The 18,819-nt window shown below is 50.1% G+C and overlaps 1 protein-coding gene across 1 annotated transcript in view; it reads left to right on the top strand.

The window, feature by feature from the left end:
* Window positions 1–1,342, top strand: part of SOX2 (SRY-box 2) — a 1,625-nt gene extending 283 nt beyond the window's left edge. Inside the window, exon 1 of the mRNA XM_027647259.1 lies at window positions 1–1,342. This exon is cut by the window's left edge and continues 283 nt beyond it. Coding sequence (XP_027503060.1) covers window positions 244–1,191 — 948 coding nt within the window. The 5' untranslated portion in view covers window positions 1–243 and the 3' untranslated portion in view covers window positions 1,192–1,342.
* The last annotated feature ends 17,477 nt before the right edge of the window (window positions 1,343–18,819 follow it).

Here is an 18,819-nt window from a genome sequence, read left to right as displayed (position 1 = left end):
AGGGAAAAAGGAGGAAGAAGTTTTTTAAAATCAAGGCTCCGGCGGTAATAATAGCAGTTATTAGCATTATTAATCCATCAGCGAAGAGGAAGATCCTGATCTTGATCCAAGTGTGGTTTTGGGGAGTCCCCCTCCCCCCTTTCCTACCCCTCCCTACGAAAAAAAAAAAGTCCGGCTTGGGACTCCGCTGCGGCTGCTCCTCGTTTTTCTGCTCAAGGCTGGTTCCAGGCAAAAGTAGTTTGAATGTACAACATGATGGAAACCGAGCTGAAACCTCCCGCCCCCCAGCAAACTTCGGGGGGAGGCACAGGCAACTCCAACTCGGCCGCCAACAACCAGAAGAACAGCCCGGACCGGGTCAAGCGCCCGATGAACGCGTTCATGGTCTGGTCCCGCGGGCAGCGGCGGAAAATGGCCCAGGAGAACCCGAAGATGCACAACTCCGAGATCAGCAAGCGGCTCGGGGCGGAGTGGAAACTTTTATCCGAGGCGGAAAAGAGACCCTTCATTGACGAAGCCAAGCGGCTCAGAGCTCTGCACATGAAGGAGCACCCGGATTATAAATACCGACCCCGGAGGAAAACCAAGACCCTCATGAAGAAGGATAAGTATACGTTGCCGGGGGGCTTGCTGGCACCGGGCACCAATACCATGACGACTGGGGTAGGGGTTGGGGCCACCTTGGGAGCTGGGGTGAACCAGAGGATGGACAGTTACGCGCACATGAACGGCTGGACCAACGGAGGCTATGGGATGATGCAAGAGCAGCTCGGCTACCCGCAGCACCCGGGCTTGAACGCGCACAACGCGGCGCAGATGCAGCCCATGCACCGCTACGACGTGAGCGCCCTGCAGTACAACTCCATGACCAGCTCGCAGACTTACATGAACGGATCGCCTACCTACAGCATGTCCTACTCCCAGCAAGGGACCCCGGGCATGGCCCTGGGCTCCATGGGCTCGGTGGTCAAGACGGAATCCAGCTCCAGTCCCCCCGTAGTCACTTCCTCGTCTCATTCAAGGGCTCCTTGCCAAGCTGGGGACCTTCGGGACATGATCAGCATGTATCTACCAGGTGCTGAAGTACCAGAACCAGCTGCCCCAAGCAGACTTCATATGTCCCAACACTACCAGAGTGCACCTGTTCCTGGCACAGCCATTAATGGCACACTCCCTCTATCACATATGTAAGACAAAGGGGCCGGGGAGGGCGGGGAGGGGAGGGGGGGGAAGGAAAACTAAACAAAACAAACAACAAAAAAACTTTTATTAGAAATTCTGGACTTTTTTTTTTGTTTTTGGACTATTTTTGTACAGAGAAAGCTCCGGGCGGGGGTAGGGGTGGGGGTTGGGGGGTCAGAAATTAAACCGACAAGGAACTTGTATAGATCTTGGAGGGGAAGCAACTACACAAAACTTTTAAAAAGTTCTAGTGAAAACGGTAGGAACTTTGCAGAAAGTTTGCAAAAGTCTTTACCAATAATATTTAGAGCTAGACTCAAAGAGCGAAGAGGAAAATGTTTTAATATTTGCAGGCAACTTTTGTACAGTATTTATCAAAAGACACATGGCAATCAGAATGTCCATTGGTAATATAGAGAGAAGGAAAAAAAACAAGCTCGCGAATTTGCCAATTATTTTTAAAAAATAGTGTCTTCTTGGAGCATTGTGGCTTTGGCAGCTGAATTTATAGCAGCTGCGAGAGAGAGGAAATTATTTTACGGCATTTGGACATTTAAATTGTTTTAGAAATTGTACAAAAGACACAAAAAGGTAGGATGAGTACTTGCGAACCATGGACTTGGTTTGCTGTATAAGGGCAAACGTTTAGATTGTACTAAATTTTTTTTATTTTTTTTTTTTACTTCTTATTAAAAAAGCAAAAATTGCCATGCAGGTTCACATGCCGTTTGTTAATTTATAATAACTTTTTATTTCCAGACTTCATCCTGTTCAAAGAAAGGAAAAAAAAAAAAAAAAAAAGAAAGAAAAAAACCCCTGAAATTACTGTGTTTGAAATATTTTCTTATGGTTTGTAATATTTCTGTAAATTTATTGTGATGATATTTTAAGTTCTTTTTTTTTTCTCCTCATTTTCCGTAGTTGTATTTTAAAGATTCGGCTCTGTATTATTTGAAATCAGTCTGCCGACAGTCCATGTATATATTTGAACTAATACCATCCTTATAACAGGTACATATTCAAGTTAAGTTTTTACTCCATTATGCACAGTTTGAGATAAATAAATTTTTGACATATGGACACTGAAGTTCCTCTCGAGTCTTGGATTTATTTTTGTAATGCAAGATGTTTTTTAAATAATTCATGCAGTAAAAGGTATCACCGTAGCCAACCGAATACCATAAATAATGCAGATATATAAATATATATATCGCATGAATATTTTTATTAAGTATGTGTATATATAGAGAGAAAGTACGATAGCTTTAATGGAGTAGCTGCCTGTGCCTCCTTTCGGGAGGGACGGGAATGTGGAGTGAGAAGATGTTTTCCAGTTCCCTCCCGTCCCTCCCGAGGACGAGGGGTGCGACGGGGTGCGGGGGGTTCGGTCGCCGCTGCCTTTGACCACTTGTTGCCCCCGGAGGGGCCGAGCCGGGGGCTGGCAGGGCCGGCGGGAGCGGCGGCCCGGCCACGGGCACTGCCGGCGGCCTCCCGGCTGCCAGAGACAGATAATGCGCTTCTGTCTTTTCCCAGCTGTGCCTCCCTCCTCTGGGGCAGGCAGGAGGGGAGCCGGCTTCCCACGACCGGGAACCCGAGCGCGGCCGGCCTGGCGCGGCTGAGCGCTCCCCACTCTCTTTGTCCGCCACTTCCCAAACTTTCCTCTCCTGGCTCCTGGGCCGCGCAGGAGGAGGTGAGAGGTGGGGGCGGGGGTGGGCTAGGCCGGGCAGAGGTAAGAAACAACAAAAAACGAACAAACAAACAAAAACAGTCGAATGCCAGAGACATTCACGTTTTATCTCAGCTCTTTCTTGAATCCTATTTCTTAAATTGCCAGCGCGGTGTAGCCCCGTTTCGGACGCTCTCTGCAGCCGGTCACAGCCCCAAAGAGAAGCGGTGGCGCCCGCCAAATAGGAAGAGAGATCCACCATCCGTGCCAGGTAGAGTTTTACTTTGTATGGTCGTAGCCGCAGTTGCCGAGGACAGGGCTTCGCGCCGCTCCGCGCTGCTCCGCGCTGGCGGCCCTGGCCAGCGACAGGGCCCGCGACCCCGGGCAGGGCAGGGGGCGATGGGCAGCAGAGCTGTGCACCCGCTGCGACAGTCCCTGTAGCCCGGCGAAGCCTCGGCGTTTATTTGGTGCCGTTAACCCTGCTGCGGTTTCCCTTGGGAAACGCGAGAGACGGAGGTGCAAGTAATAATAAATAATAACAATTAAAAAAAAAAGGTATGAAATTTGGGATTTGGAGCACTGTGATTGCAAACTGGTCGTGTCTTCTGCTTATGGCATGTGGTGCGTGGCAAGGAAAGCGTGTGATGGTTGATTTAGGCAAGGCACAAAGTAGACACTCCAGAATGGGGCAAGTGTTGCTCAGCTTTTCTCTCTAGTATTTCTTGTTAGTTACTGGATTTCTCTTTAGCTCGGGGAGAAAGAAGGCTGGGTGAAAAACACACACACACACATACACACACACACACACACACACACGAAAGTTACCTGGCTGGTTGTGACATTTTTTTGGTAGTGCAATTTCTTAGTCTCAGTTCTGGCCTCCATCCTTGAAGTCTGGTATCCAAATGAAAACTAACATTGACAGACTAGGAGATGTGGAGATTTGCTCACTGCCTGGTTTTGTGTTTAGCTCCCTTTGTCCCTTTTACTTCTGCATCGTCACGGTACTTGAGCAGAACAACATTTTTTGCAGATTCTCAACTTTTTCTATGTATTTCACGTTAATGCAATGAGTACAATATTCTTTTTCAGAGCTGTGAGCGTTTGCAATGCGTCTGGGGATTATTCACGTGATAACGAGCCCACATCCCCGCTCCCGCTCGCCTCGCTGAGAAAAGAGAACCAGGAATAAAAGCCCAATCGATATCACGATTCCATTTTTAAAAGCGAATCTTAGCCAATTAACAGCAATAAAACCTGTCCCCTTTTTGAAGTGCTAACTAAAATATTCGAGGGGGGTATTTGGAAATGTTGGTCCTTTTACAATTCGCATAGAGAAGGCGAGCTAATACCATTAAACAAAAGGCACTAAGCCACATATTCAGGCTTAGTGAATTCAGCAACTTTTTATATGGGCAATTTGTTTAGGCTTAGATTTCGGAGTACGATGCAGAATATATGTGATTGAAACCTGATATCCCTTGGACAGATTCCTTACATCCATCCATCCATCCATCCATCCATCCATCCATCCATCCATTTATCCGTTTAGAGAGGATAACCCAAAGCATTTTACACGTACAGCTGAACGGTTTTATTTTTAAAGTGTTACTTGGAGGAACGCCATTGTCCACTGCTTATTTTAAATTCAACACATTCAATAAAAGCCATTTACACCTAAGCCATTATCCTCGGCTTTTGTTTATGGCAGCTGAAATGTGTAGCAGAGCTCGTGGGTATGGTTTTTTTTGGTTATTGAAGACCTTTAGGGCTCTCCGTGGTTTCCTTTTAGTGAATTGTTGTCTTCTTTATAGTCAGGGTGATGCTCGGCCCAAGAGCACCAGTGTAATGTTTTCCTAACCTTCTACAGAGCCAAAATGAACCCAAGGATAAGATTATAGTTTCCCCTGTGATTTTTTTACGGCTTTTTAAGTACTGGGGTGTTAAAATATTTTGTGGAACTGGAGAGGTAGATTAGCAGGGTTTCTTGCCAAAGCTGGGAAGCTGGTATTACAGACTGTCCCAGGGGGAAATCGCTCACATTAACCACTAAATGAATATTTGACAAGGGCTCATTCGGGGGTATTATTACTACAAACGGGTCCCTACTGGACTTTCTAAGGGTCAAAGAGCAATGGTTCAATTAATTATTTAGACTGTTAGTAGATTTGGTTGTAATAGCTGTACTTATTTCTGCAACCGACAGCTTCTTGCGGTGGGGGACCTGGGGAGAGGCTCTGCCTCGCAGCCCCGGATCCAGCCCGCGGGCGGCCGAGCTGCTGCCGGTTGCCGTCAGACATTTCTTGGTCGAAAATACATTTTGATTCCTTGAGATGCCCATCGGTGCCGTGTGGGACATCAGGAGTGGCGGTGATCCCCGAAGCAGCGTGTTCTGTCTCCATATTAATTCCTCCTCGTCCCCAACGGGCAGCAGACATGTATATCTGCCTCCGAATTGAAGGTAGATAGCCCAGCAATTTAAGTAGTATATAATACAGGTCCCACTGAAAGAAAGAGGCCCATTACTGATAGGTGTGATTAGATACACTTCACTTATTTAAATCCTGATCTAACTCAAATACTAAAATGTAAAACCTGCTTCGGTGCTTGTGAATTTCTGAGGATGTATGCAAAAACGCAGACATTCAAATGGCAGGAGAGCTTCATCTTTGCGTTTTTAGTGCCAGCCAGCCTCGCCTGACACTGTCGTTTCAACATTTTTCTTGTTGAGGGGGGGAGAGAGAAGGGAGGATTATTTTGTTTAATTTCTACAACAAACATGTCCGCAGTAGTAGATACCAAAAAAAAAAAAAAAAAAAAAAACCAAAAAAAAAAACAACCCCAAAATAATGTTGGGAGTGTGCGATTAGGTGACAATAATATATGTTGAATGAATAAGAGATAAGCTGCAAGGGGGGAGAGGGAAGCAGTAATTACAAACCCAATTCATTCAGCTTTTCAGGACTTTTGTTGTGGGAGCTCCATTGACGGGCTTCGAGCTGCCAGTTTTCTCACATTAAAAAGAACTGATCAGCGCCTCAGGGGGACAAGCAACACCGCTTAACTGCATAGTGATGGGGTCCTCATTTAGAGCCATTACAACAAGAAAATTAAACAGAGCCTTTGTGTGCACCAGGTTTACTTTTCAATTGCTGACAGTTTATAGCTAACTGTTCAGAGATTGAAGTTTGATTGCGGTTTGATCGCCTGCTAGTTAGCACCGCAGCTATTTGAGTTTTGGTAATTAAAACCAGTTTTTCTGACGATGGCACGGGGAATTGCGAGAAGTTTGGTACTGTTTTGCTTTTGAGGAACCAATCCACTTGGCGAGGACGTACAGCGCTGCAGTGAGTGTGGGGGCTGATTCGCTTGCGAATTGAAAAGAAAAGGAGCCCAAGGGGTGGAAATTCTCGGAGCTGCACGTTTGGCTGTGCGAGAGCGGGAGGGCGAGCTCCGTTCTCCGGGACGGCTCGGCCGGCTCTGCCCGGGCACCGCGGCCGCGCCGCTCCGGGCCCGGCGGAGCCTCCGCGCCGGCAGGTGCGGGCGGGCGGAGCGGGGAGGAGGGAACAAAGCGAAACCCCGAACCTCGCGGGATGGTTTTGGAGCTTTGCTTTGGAGTTCGCAGCGGGTTTGCTGCGGCTGAGCCGCGTGTGAGAGTGGCCGTGTGTGAGTGTGACCGTGTGTGACTCTGTGTGTGACTCTGTGTGTGCGTGTGTTCGTGTCCGTGTGCGCCTGTGCGTGCAGGGGGAGGGGGCGCGCCGGAACGAGCTGGAATTTTTCATTATAGTTTAGCAGTGTTGGAGGAGGGCCGGGCCCAGACCCGCACGGCACCGCACGGAAGGTCCGTCCGCGCGGCCCGGCTCTCCCACGGGAGCCGTCGGAGACCTGTGGGCAGGAGTGCGGGGGGAGCCCGTCGACGGGGGTCCTGTCCGGAGGCGGCCGCGGGGAACGGAGTCGGGCCGGGCAGGAGAAGTTTCTGCAGGAGTTTGTCTCTGGCCCCTGCCTCGCAGAACCTTTGCCATGTGGGCGAGAGCCTGTACAATGTGGGGGTTTTTGTTTTGTTTTAATTTATCTTTTCAAAAATTTAATTATATTAGGGTTTCCATGTGTTTTGTTTGTGTTTTGCTCCCCGTCCCTCCCTCCCCGAGAAAAACGCCTTTCCCTCCCTCCTTCCCTCCCTCCAAGTGTGTTTCAGACTCAAGTCACCCAGCGGGTATTCCAAGGCGGTTGGCTTCTTCAGAGAAGCGAGATGGCCCGAGGCTCGGGAGGGTCCCCGAGGGGCACCCTACAGGGCGGGAGACTGTCAGACTCCTTCCGCGGGGCCCGGCGGACCTCGATGGGGCCAAAACGGCGATGCCTGCCGTTCCTAGAAGCTCTGGTGGCAGTGGAACCTCGGGGGCGACCTGTCAGCCCCAGCGCAGGAGCTGATCTCTTTCCTCTCGGCTCCTCTGTCCGGATCCCAGCAGCGGGCACAGGGCTGCTCTGGTCCCCGGCCGGGACGTGCCCCTGCTCCCGGGCAGGCTCCGCTGCCCCAGGAGAGCGGGAGGGGAGGCCCGGCCCCCGCAGGCTCCCCCGTCCCGGGTCCTTGGTGACCCCATCATCTCCGCAGCAGTTAGGGCTGATGACGTAATGTGGGTCCTTTTTTTTTGCAGAAGGTCGTGATTAACGGGAGGGGGAGGGAGGTGGAGAGAGGGTAGAGGGAGGGAATCCCACCGGGTTCTGGAAAGAAACAGGCCTCTGCAGAGGCTTTCCCATAGGAAGGCTCCGCGGGGGTGTCTTGACACACCGACACACTCACACTCACTCATGCACACTCACAGCTCACACACACCCCAGGCTGAGGGCCTGATCCTGCAAACCCGCCTCCCCTCCTGCAGGAAGCTCCCGGCGCTGGGGAGGCCCGTCCGAGCGAGCCGAGCTTACTCGGGCGAATAGGGACGCCCGGGGCCGGGACCGGCTTAATTAGAACCAAATCCCGCAGCGCTCTGCAGGGCGGCCGGGCCGGGGCTCCGGGAGCGGGGCTGGGGCTCATCCCCACGTTGCCCTCGGCTGCCAGGCTCTGGGGCGGGTGCTGCGGGAGAAGCTCTCCAACGTGTCCTTCTGCCATCGCTGGGAATGATGGTTCCTTTAAGCTCTTACAAATTGCAAAAGTTGAGGAAGACAGAGAAATAATTAATGTATTAAAACAAGCAGAGAATTCCTCAGGAGGCACCTTATCAACTCCAGCCACACTGGCTTCATCCCTCCTCGTATGCTAATGCCCCGTGACGTCACCGGCGCCAGATTGAATGTGAATCAGTTATGAAATTATTAGTTTTAGTTTAAAAAGCAATCTGGCTCTCCCGCGAGTGGGCTTTGCGTTGCTGCGGGTTCTCGCTCCATGTCCTCCCCATGTTATGCACACACAGTAGTTGCGACTTTCCTGTCGCAATGAATCAATATTTCCAAAGCACACATCCGAACGGGGGGTGATGTAAAGAAACCCATAGATTAATTGGGTCCCGTTTCGGAGACGGCTGTGCCTATCGATACACACTTTACACCCGAAACCAGACACTCGGATTTCCTCCTACTTTTCAGGTAGGCAAGAGCTCCTTGTGATTTATTTCTGTTAAGATCCCACAGAGGGGGTGTGATTCTTTACCAGCGTCTGCGAAAAAATACCCAGGAGTGTTTGCTTTTGCTCGCGATGGAGGAAAATGGGCCAGAAAGGGGGGAAATACAGAAATTGTTTGCTTGTTTGTTTCAAGTAGAAAGATTTTTATTTGGAATTTTGAAAAGGAGAGAATCCCAGCGGTGGAGGGCCAAGGGATCTGAGCGGGGAACAATGAGAATTAACACCGTTTCAATCGCTGAGGCCACTCTAATTAGATGTCTGGGTCCGGCGAGATCAAATACCTGAATCTAAACCCCTCGGCTCGGTTTCTTTAGCTTGCAAATGCTTCTGAAAAACGGTTCTTGAAGAAGCCAAGCTACCCCCGAATTCCCCGGAGTCCCTTTCGAAGAGTTTGGCCAATAATAACTTTCTCTACGGGTTAGGGGGACCGGCGCGTCCCCTCCCCGGGGTGGCCGCCGGCCCCGCCCCCCCCCCCCCGGCACCCCCCGGAACACCCCCCCCCCCCTCCCTCCCCCCCCCCCCCCCCGCAATTGGTCTCTTTGACCGCTTCTTTCTCCCCGTCTCCCGAGTGCAGGCTGCTCTGCTATCATGAATTATGAATAAACTCTTTCCTGGGGAGACCCGCCATCGGCCCCTCGCTCCATTCCCGGGGCTGCGGAGCCCCGGCGCGGAGCTGCCCGGCCCTGCCAAGGGAGATGGCACGGACCCCAGGTCCCGCTTCCAGCAGCCCCCGAAGGAGGGAAAGAAGGAAAAAGGAAGGAAGGAAGGAAGGAAAGAAGGAAGGAAGGAAAGAAAAAGAAAGAAAGAAAATAAAGAAAGGAAGAAAAAGGAAAAATAAAAAGAAAGAAGTTATAACTGGCTAAGAAGTGAGTTTTCTCACTAATGAAATCCAAAATGAGTGGCGAATATAAAGTATTGTAAGATTTCTTCCCTGCCCCCCCCGGCACTGATTGGCAATACTTTTTTTTTTTTTTTTTTTTGTGTTGGTTTGAAAAGCAGGAAGAAATGTAATGAATTGAGTGCTGTCAGAGATGTCTTCTCTGTTGATGTGGTGAATGGCAGTAGCTCCCTGATCCAGTGCAGGTGCAGTAGAGCTGGGGAATAAAAGAGGGGGGCTCTCTGTTCAGTGGAAAAAGCACATTCCCTACAATAGACCACACACTGCCAGCCAGCACGGCATCAGCTCACACTCTCAGACTTTTTTCGCCTCTTTCCACAGTCCTGAGCTCACAAAATGGCTATACATTAGCACTAGTTAGGGTTTGCTTTTAATGAACAGTTGTGACTCCTTTTGACCAACATTTAAATCTGCTGTGCTCTCTCTGAAGACAGGTCTGTTTTGATCACAGGTTTTAAAAAATGGCCCGTTTCCTCACAAGGCGGCTTATTCAGGGCCATCAGTTGCATTTGATTGCAAGAAAAAAAAAGGCTCTCGATTAAAAAACGCATTTTCCAAGTGCTTCCAGCGGGGAAAGTTTTTTTCACTTTTTTTTTTTTTTTTTTTTTAATATATAATAAAGTGTTGTGGGGAGGAGGAGAGGCACTGTTTTTAAACGGATGAGATGGTCCAATCCTGCATACGAACACATATTAATCCTGTTTTGAGATAACCTGTCTCCTTTTTGGCTCAATATATTATTCTTATACACGGATAAAAACTTTACGCTCCTATTAATTCGGTCCAGATTGTTTTTTCTTGTCTTATTTCCGTCACCTTTTTTTTTTTTTAACTTTTTTTCCCCTCTCAACGATCTGCTCAGAGGAAGCTAGATGGTTACAGTTGGTTACACAAGTTTTATTCGAAATTATTTCCAGAGCGAGGGCTCACTCCTCAGCCAAGGGGGATGATTGATTCTGTCCCTCTCCGCCTCGCATTTGATGTGCCTCGTCCTATCGCGGCCAAGCCAATGAGCTGGGATTTTCATGGCATCCCGGAGCAGCCCTCGCTGATTCCTCTTGCACCTAACCTGCAAGAAGTAGATTAAGCCCTTTTGGATATACTTGCTGATGCATTGCGCTGAGGAAAATTGCTCGGCGTTTGCTTATAGAAACCCATGTTAGTGTGAATGTTCTTTTTTTCCCCCTAATCGTGGTAACAAATAGCATCAGCTCCTGGAACAGTTTGGCAAAGCCATTCTTGCCTGGGTACTGCTAAACGGGAGAAGCTGACAGCTAACCTGGGCTCCGAGTAACCCCCAGTCCCACCCACCCCCACCCCGCAGCTGATAACAAAACGTGTCGGCAATAAATGACATTAGAACTAACAGGCTGATGCCGGTGGGTGCTTGGACTACGTTTCCAGAGGTCAGATCTTGTCATCCCGCGCACAAAAGAATGGACATTGTCTACATGGGAGAGAAGAGATCATATCGATGCTCCTATATGAAAAATACGTCTCGTTTACACTTTGTTCGGGACGTTTCGAAAGCGCCGGAGCATCATCACCTGACAGCGCCTTGTTTACTGCCAACAAGTTGGAGCTCCCCCAGCCCCAGCCTTCGCTCCGTGGCAGCTTAATAATAAACGCCGCGGAGTTGGGGCTTAGCCGGGGGGTGCCCGTCCCTGCCGGGGTGGGGGGCGCGGGGTGCCCGGCCCCGCCCGGGCAAGGGGCTGCGACCCGCCGCTGCTCCCCGCGCCACCGGACAGCCTTTGTGTCCTCCTGCTGCACACACCCATAATTAATCCTCCTTCTTACCGCTTACATCCCGGACCCAAGGGGCAACTCAAACCTATTTAGATCGCCTTGGTTGGTTGCACAAATTTAAGTGGCAAATGAGTTATAAACCTAATAACTGCTTTACTAAAAATAATTATTTGATTATGGCAGAGGAAATTTGCTGGAGTGCAGGGATGCGGCTGGGTTTGCGTTTTGGTGGTGGTGAGGCTCGTCTTTGGATCGAACTCAAAAGCCTTTTAAAAATATTGCTCCGAAAAAAATCCCAAACCAAAACCAAAATAAAAACAAAAACAACAACAAAAAAAGCACTCCAAAATCCAAATTCTAATTCGGACTTTACATCAATCAAAAAAAAAAAATCGTCCCGGTCCGTGGAGCACCGTGGAACATTTCCCGTGATATTCGAAAGGAGACTTAATTCGTAAACAGAAAAATCAATATAAGATTTAGATGGCTTTGAATTAATTGAAAACAGTCAACACAGGGGACCATTAATCACAAACACTGGTACCTCTCTCACTTTTTTCCCGTTAAGGACGAAGTTTCTGCGCCTCTTTCAAGTGTATTTATGCTTCTGGTTTTACAAGAAAAAGTGAGGATGCAACAAGACCAGTCGCGTTGTCCTCTCTATACTTTTAACGCTAGCATATTGTTTGATTACTAATTCGAGTTAATATGATCTTTATGGCAACATAACAGTGGATAATTGGCCCTTTTTCTGAACAACAATGTAAATCACAATCGCTTTATTATTTAATAACGTCAAACGCTTCGTTGGATTGGCCCCGACAGAGAAGACCTTTTCTTTCTAGGCAGTGTTGTTGAGAAAGAACAATGCAGATCTAATTGTGGAGATTTCAGAAGTTGGCTCCTGTAAATGAACAGCTTAGATATGGAAGTTCCAGCAGATGTCTGCACTTTTCCCTGTGACAAACCTTGTAACCCCCCTTCCTCCCCCTCTGCCCCGTCCTCCCCCCTCCCCGACTTATTGAAGATTTTTTGTTCTCACATCCTAGCAACAACCTAAATCTTCCAGTCGCGAATACACCCCTTTCCCCTCGTTGCTATACAGCCCTCAGATGGCCGCCTTAAGCGTACACACCAAATTAGCGCTTGGCCCAAGGCGCGCTCGCCCCTCGCTCGCCCCATCAGCTGCGGGCCCGGGGGGGTGTCGGGCCGGCGGGGGCAGCCGGGGGGGCTTTGAGCTCTCGGCGCTGCTGTTCGCCACCTTCTTGCCAACCCTGTAAACGTGCTGGCGGTTTGTTTTGCAACAGTTGGAGGCGACTGCGAGTTTTGCACGCCGTTATGTGGCAGGAGACGTGTCAGGGCTCGCCAGCCCCGAGGGGGCGGCGGGACGGGCCCCCCGGCGGCGCTCCACTCTGTGCCGCCCGCTGCCCTGGGGGCCTCCTGCCCCTTCCCCCCGGTCTGGCCTCATCGACCCAAACCCTCCCGCTCCACCGTGACATCAGGGGAGCAGGAACCCTTCCCGGGGGGGGGGGGGCACGGCTGCGAGGACATGGCTCCAAGAGAAAAGTTGAGCGACTTCTGGCAGGGGAGATCGCGCACCCCAGCGCGCATCCGCTCTCCTGGCGCGCTGCCCCAGCTGCGCGCTGCCCCGCGGAGCGCCCCGCGCTTTGGGGGCTGCGCGGGTTTTTCCCTTGCGCTGGAGGAGCCCTGCCGGGGATGGGCCGGTCGGGGTGGCGGGACTAGCTCCCCTCCTCACCGCTGGCCCCTCTGGGGACAATTCCGCGGAGTGGAGTTGATTTGGCAAAGTTCTACTCTGGGCGCTGGCAGCGCTGCGAGGCTCCCGCCCCGTCCCAGCTCCCCCCGGCCCCAGCAGTGCGCGCTTTGCTGCGCCAGAAGGGCCCGTCATCGAAGGGGAGTGGGGGGAGGGGAGCAGGCAGGACTATGGGTACCAGCCCTGTGAGCAGCCCATCGCTTCCAGGGCTGCCAAGAGATGAGGTGGATACACCGAATTCGGGATACTTTCCCTTCCTTCACTGTGTTGTGTTTATTTTTAAAAAATTATTTATTTATTTAATTTTTGACAAACCAACTACATCCTCTTGCGCCGCCAGTTCTGCGAAGCCCCTTTCTGTTCTCTCCCGGGGTGCTCCCGCAGCTGCCCGGCGCAGGAGCCACCACGTCTCAGCGATGCGGGTGCCCGGGGCTGTGCCTCGGGGCTGCCCGGCCCCGGCCCGCTCGGCCGGGCCGTCGGCGGGCACCAAGGCCCGGGGGCACCGGACTCACACCTGCGGCGGGTGGGGTTTTCGTTCGTTTGCAAGAACCCACTCGAGGGAAGTATTGAAAACACAGACTTGATCACTAAAATTACCGGAAAAAGAAATCCAGGTTGAGTGACTCGCCCTGCCTGCAGCCGTGGGAAGCGGTTGATGAATCCCTGTTGACCTTTGAGCTTTTTCTCCTCGAGTGGGTGGAAAATCTTGAATTTTTTTTTTCCTCTACCTTTCCCGGCTTGTTTGTTTGTTTTACAACTTTACTTTTCCCCACTGACATCACCTGACGGGGGGAGGGGGGAGCACCGCGCACACTGGATGCTTCCCGTGGGAGTGCGGGGCAAAGAGGGGGCGCAATAGGGAGAGGGGGTCGCCGGGACTCTCCCGAGCTGCAGCCGCAGCCCCGCGGCGAGCCAAGGGTTAACCGTGCCCGTTCCGGGGCTCTACTCAGCGATGGGTGAAACCGCGGGACTTCCCCCAAATGCCTTCAAAAAGCGGGCGATCTCCCGGAGCCCCGAGACCCAGCGGGCCGGGCCGGGCCGGGGGCGGCCCAGGCGGCCGCCACTCCCCCGCAATGAGCTCATTTCCATGTCTGCGCCTCCCGCAACTGTGAGAAAATCCGCCGGGACATCCCGCGTGCCGATGCTGCCCGGGCTGCCCCGGTCGCCCCGGTGACAGAGCCCGGGGGGAACTAGATAAATAAAATAAGGCAAAACTTCTCCCGGACCCGGCACATCGCAGATTTCCGAGGGAGGGGAGGTGGAATCCCACGCCCATGGGTGTCGTTCGTGGGGCCGGGCTCCCTGGACAGTCGCCTGGAGCCGTGCGCGGCGTGGGGGCAGGGAATGGTGATGCAAAAGTGCCCGGGGACAGTCCGGGAGGGGGAAGGGAGCGCTGAACAGCCCCACACTTATCAATAACAAGATGTATAAATATCAAAGTGAAGGAGCCCGAGTAAGTCTTTCTAGAAGCGCGGAGGAAGCTTAAGCAGCTTTCTTTAATGGTGATTTGTAGCTCTGTAAGGGGCACGGATAGCAAATACCCTGCAGGTGCATGTTGTAACACTGCCATCCGGACTTTAATGTAGATTACTCTCCAACTCGTTTGATCGGTCCTTTGAAACCCTTTACAATTGCCTGTGACGAACCGCCAGTCTCAGTTTTTTTTTTTCTTTGAATAATGCCTTAAGGGTAAGTCCTCGGGGCTTTTAAAGATCTCCAGCACATTTAAAAAAAAAACACGTTAGATTTTTACTTTAGAGCGTGGGTCCATGTCTCTCAACTTGGGGCTGTTAACAGGCATCTTTTAAATCATTAATCATCTAATGGCCATCAGCCTTACTCTAGAAGGGATCTTCTAAAGATCTCCAAACATTTCTGTAACATTTGGGATCATAGTGGTTAAAATTTGGGAGTCAAACAGCCCATCCGTCCTGCTGAAGCCCTGGAGCTGGTGGGTCTCTGGTGTTTATGGACTGTCTGCTGGGTAAATCTGTGCGGAAGGCCTTTTCCCTGGCTGTTGAGAACCCCTCAGGGGTGGGTTTAGAGAGCCAACCCGAAGAGTGATGCAGGGGAGAAACCCGGTCGGGGGTCCCTCCTGCTTCCCCGCCGAACCTCCCGCATCCCGACCCTGCCCTGGGACCTTCACCCGCTGCTGTGTTGATGCCTTCTGGCAAACAGTGAGTGGTTTTGGGGGGCTTAAAAAAAAAAACCCAAACAACCAAAACCAAAAACGAGAGGACACAATAAATGCCGCAGATGCTTCCACTCTCTCCGCAAATAACGTTTAACCTTTAGTATTTATTCGTTACTATTAATTCAAAAAAATAATTACTGAACTTTTGGCCCTTCAACTTCCACAAGCGGCGCTTTGTTTCTCTAAAATAAACTTGGGAGAAGCGATCCTCTGTATCAAACTAGGGATTTGAATTAAAGGCCCATTTGGGACACTTGAGACTACAAAGGGTTACACATAAATAAATGCCACATTTGCCTATTGCAAAAGTTTTTTCTGTCCTTTCTCAGTCACAACAGGGGAGGAAAAAACCATCGTTTATTATCTAGCACTGGGCAGGAGCAGCCCCTCCAGACCGTGCTCTTAGATTTGGCCGGCAGAAGAGGGACTCTTTTTTCCCCCCCTCAACAGCAGCTCCTTTTGTTCTCTAGATCTCTTTCCCAATTTCAAGCTTCACTTGCAGATCCTAAGTTTGTTTGTTAATGACGCTATTACCATCTGGCTCGTCCTACTTTCCAAAAGATATAAATCTCCCTAGTTTCATTGCCTACATTATCATTTAAGTGCCACCATAGCTGGAAGAAAAATATGCTTTCAAGGCTGCAAATTCTCTTGCACGGAGTAAGTTCCCCGGGCGCGGGGCTGCCGCCCGCCCCGCCAGGCTGCGGGCCGCTTGGGAGGGATGCGGCCAAATGGATTTCACCTTGCAGCGATGCTGGGAGAGGGGGCGACAGCGCGATTTAAATTTTCCACCAGAAACTTAAGTGAATCTTTCGTCGTCTCCCCCCCCCCCCCTTCGTCCCTTTTGTGGCTGTTTAATGCATCTGGCTACTTTGAACCGTTATCTTCGGCGGGGAGAGGGCAGGATGGGTCCTGCCCCTGGCAGGCTCCTGTTTGCCCTTACCCAGCGTGAACCCCCGTCTCTCAGACATAAGTACATATTCCATACGTGTGAATAAACCTTTCCCACAGGCGTCGTACAGTAAAGGGAAGAAAAGTTTGGGCTCCTCTTAGTGCAAAGCGGTTGCAGATTCGTGTGCGTTTAAGCATAAAGGGACGGGGGGAGGGCGAGAAGGGATGGGGGAGGGAGTTGGGTCGGTTTGTGTATGGGCTCCACAATGACTCTATTTATTCGCTGCAACCAGCCTGGGCAGATTGAATAGGGGAGAGAGAGACACTCAGCCTTCCCAACGCGTGGGCTTTGTGGGATCTAGTCCCCACTAGCAGATTTCGACTGCTAATTTCCCGTTCTGCGAGGTCTCCTGCGAGGATACACGGCCGTGCCCAGGAACTACCTCTCGCCCAGACACTGTCTATATTTCTAGTCCTTAACCTCTCCATGTACAAGTTTAGCTACAGAAGTTTAAAAATTTATCGTTTCTTTGCGAGGTCTCCGGCAACGTTTCTGCGGGAAAAAAAAAAAGCGCCAAGCATAGTATTTAAATATATGTGTATATATACGTATATGTATATGTACATGTACATGTATATGTATATGTATGTGTATGTGTATATACACACACACACACACAGTATTGTCAGGCGAGGGAAAAGATACTCCTTTAATATGGGAAAGAAACCCAGGGATTTTTTTTTCCCGAGTGATCTAATTGTTATAAATAATTACGGATGAAAAGAAAACTCACTTATTATGCACTTCTACTACTGTGACTGCACAAGAGAGAAAGGGGGCCAAACTAGTGATTAATTAATATCGCACTGGCGTAGCTATTTTCTCGCGAAAGGCCTTTCCCCCCCTCGCTGCTGCCGAGTTATCATTCCAGCTCGAGTCATGTGTAGCCAGGAAGGGATCTTGTTTATAAATTTATATGACGACCTTTTCTTTGTGTGTACTCTAAAGTTGATATGGACAAATTGCAGAGGTATACAATTTAAGTAGATGCACTTTTAATCACCGATCATTAAAATGGTTATGTTAAATATACTCAATTACATGCATGACTTCACCCTAACAGTACTTTCTATTCTCCCAGCTGCTCACGTATTCCTTAACTATAGTCAGCAGAAGAAACTCGATTATGCTGAATCCATACATTTCTATGGATTTCATCAGCCTAATTAATGCTTCAGTGTGGTCCATGTGTCTGAATGGTCCCTTTGCTATTACTTGGGTAAGGAGGCAGTGCTGGAATGCAGAGGGTCTTTCTTTCAAAGATACCCATGGGGGTCACTCTAGGACTCTAATGGCAAAGGTAGCAAGTGTTAAATAGCAGAAACATGCAGAGAAAGGGAAGGCAGCGATGTAAAAGGGACATTGATACTGTAGGTATGCCCAACAGGTCAGTGATGATAATTAAAACGCTTAAAGAAGAAAAGGTAAATGGAAAGCTTCCACAATTCGCAGCGTGCCTGGTTAAAAGCAAACGAACCAGCCCACAGAAACGCACCTCACTGATCCTGATGAAAAAAAAAAGTTGACAGCAGATTTTTAGACTAAATAACTACCAGGGCAGCCTCTTCTACGAGCACAGCGTTTGAATGCCTCGTCCCTTCTCTAATTTTCTCGTTGTCGAAATGCAACGTGTCAGGGAGAGGATGCCCGGCCGGGCAGAGCGGGCGCTCCCACGCTGCCGGTCCTGGCACCACCGGGGCTTCCTGCAGTCCCCCGTCACTGCAGATGCACACGGAGCTGAGGGAAGCAGCTCTCCCCCTCCTCTCCCCGGCTTTCTTCCGAAATGAAGAAGCGATTAAAATGAATGGGATGTTGCAGCTTTAGGGGAAACAGCCAATGGCTGCTTTTATAACACATCTTCCCATCTTAGCATTTAACGGGATATAAAAGGCAAGATCGAGTCCTGCTATTCCAGCAACATTTTAATCGACGAGAAATGCATCGAGATGTATTTTTTTTTTTTGTTCCCACCTGTTGCAGTAGAAGCCCACCTGATCACACCTTTCTCTGGCTGCTGGGAGACCCACTGCACTGCCAGAAAGGTGATGATGAAGCCCGCATCTCTTCCCTGTTTCTCCCCTAAGCAATCAACATCTCAATTGTCCTAACTTCGAGTCGGTGTCTCGCTTCAGCCTTCATCCTTCAAGAGAGAGAAAAAGCAGGGAAGATTTCAGATCTATAACCAAATTATAACCTAGGAACTTTATGCTTGTCATGCTAATTTAATGACTTTTATAGTAAGTGTAGACTTTCTGTCTTTTGAAATTAGCTCTTCAAAACGCTTTGTGTAATGACAGGCACTAGACATAAGAGACAAATGCACAAGCAATAGTGGGATAATAATCTGGCAAACACTGCGCCATTTAATATTAAAATGGAGAATAAAGTTAAATCTCAGCGTAGATGTACATCGTTGTCTGATGCCATGGGTCCACATCTGGACTCCAGAGTGACCGGAGGGGGGGGTGTCCTCCAACAGCTGCCGTGCCTGAGTTCACCTGGAAAATGAGCAAATACCAGATGTGGAGTACAAAATAGTACCTCACCTAATACCGGGTCCGTTTGCTTTCTGGTGGTGCACACACGTGTCTGAGCGCTGTAAATATCCTGATGTCGACAGGCTGGTTCTGCTGGGCCCAGCCTCCCTCTCGGTTCCCAGGTGGGGGGGGGTGTGGGAGGGTATACATGCTGCGCTCGCAGTACAGGGCTCTGAACACATCCCCTCCCTCCTTAAGAGCGTTTGTGTGCTCCCATGTTATGAGTGGTCCAGAAATCTGTCCCAGAGATGGTCTT

This window comes from Corapipo altera, unplaced genomic scaffold, assembly GCF_003945725.1.
Source record: "Corapipo altera isolate COAL_440 unplaced genomic scaffold, ASM394572v1 113, whole genome shotgun sequence".
In the NCBI taxonomy this organism is placed as follows: Eukaryota; Metazoa; Chordata; class Aves; order Passeriformes; family Pipridae; genus Corapipo; species Corapipo altera.
This window is presented reverse-complemented; position numbering and strand designations above follow the sequence as displayed.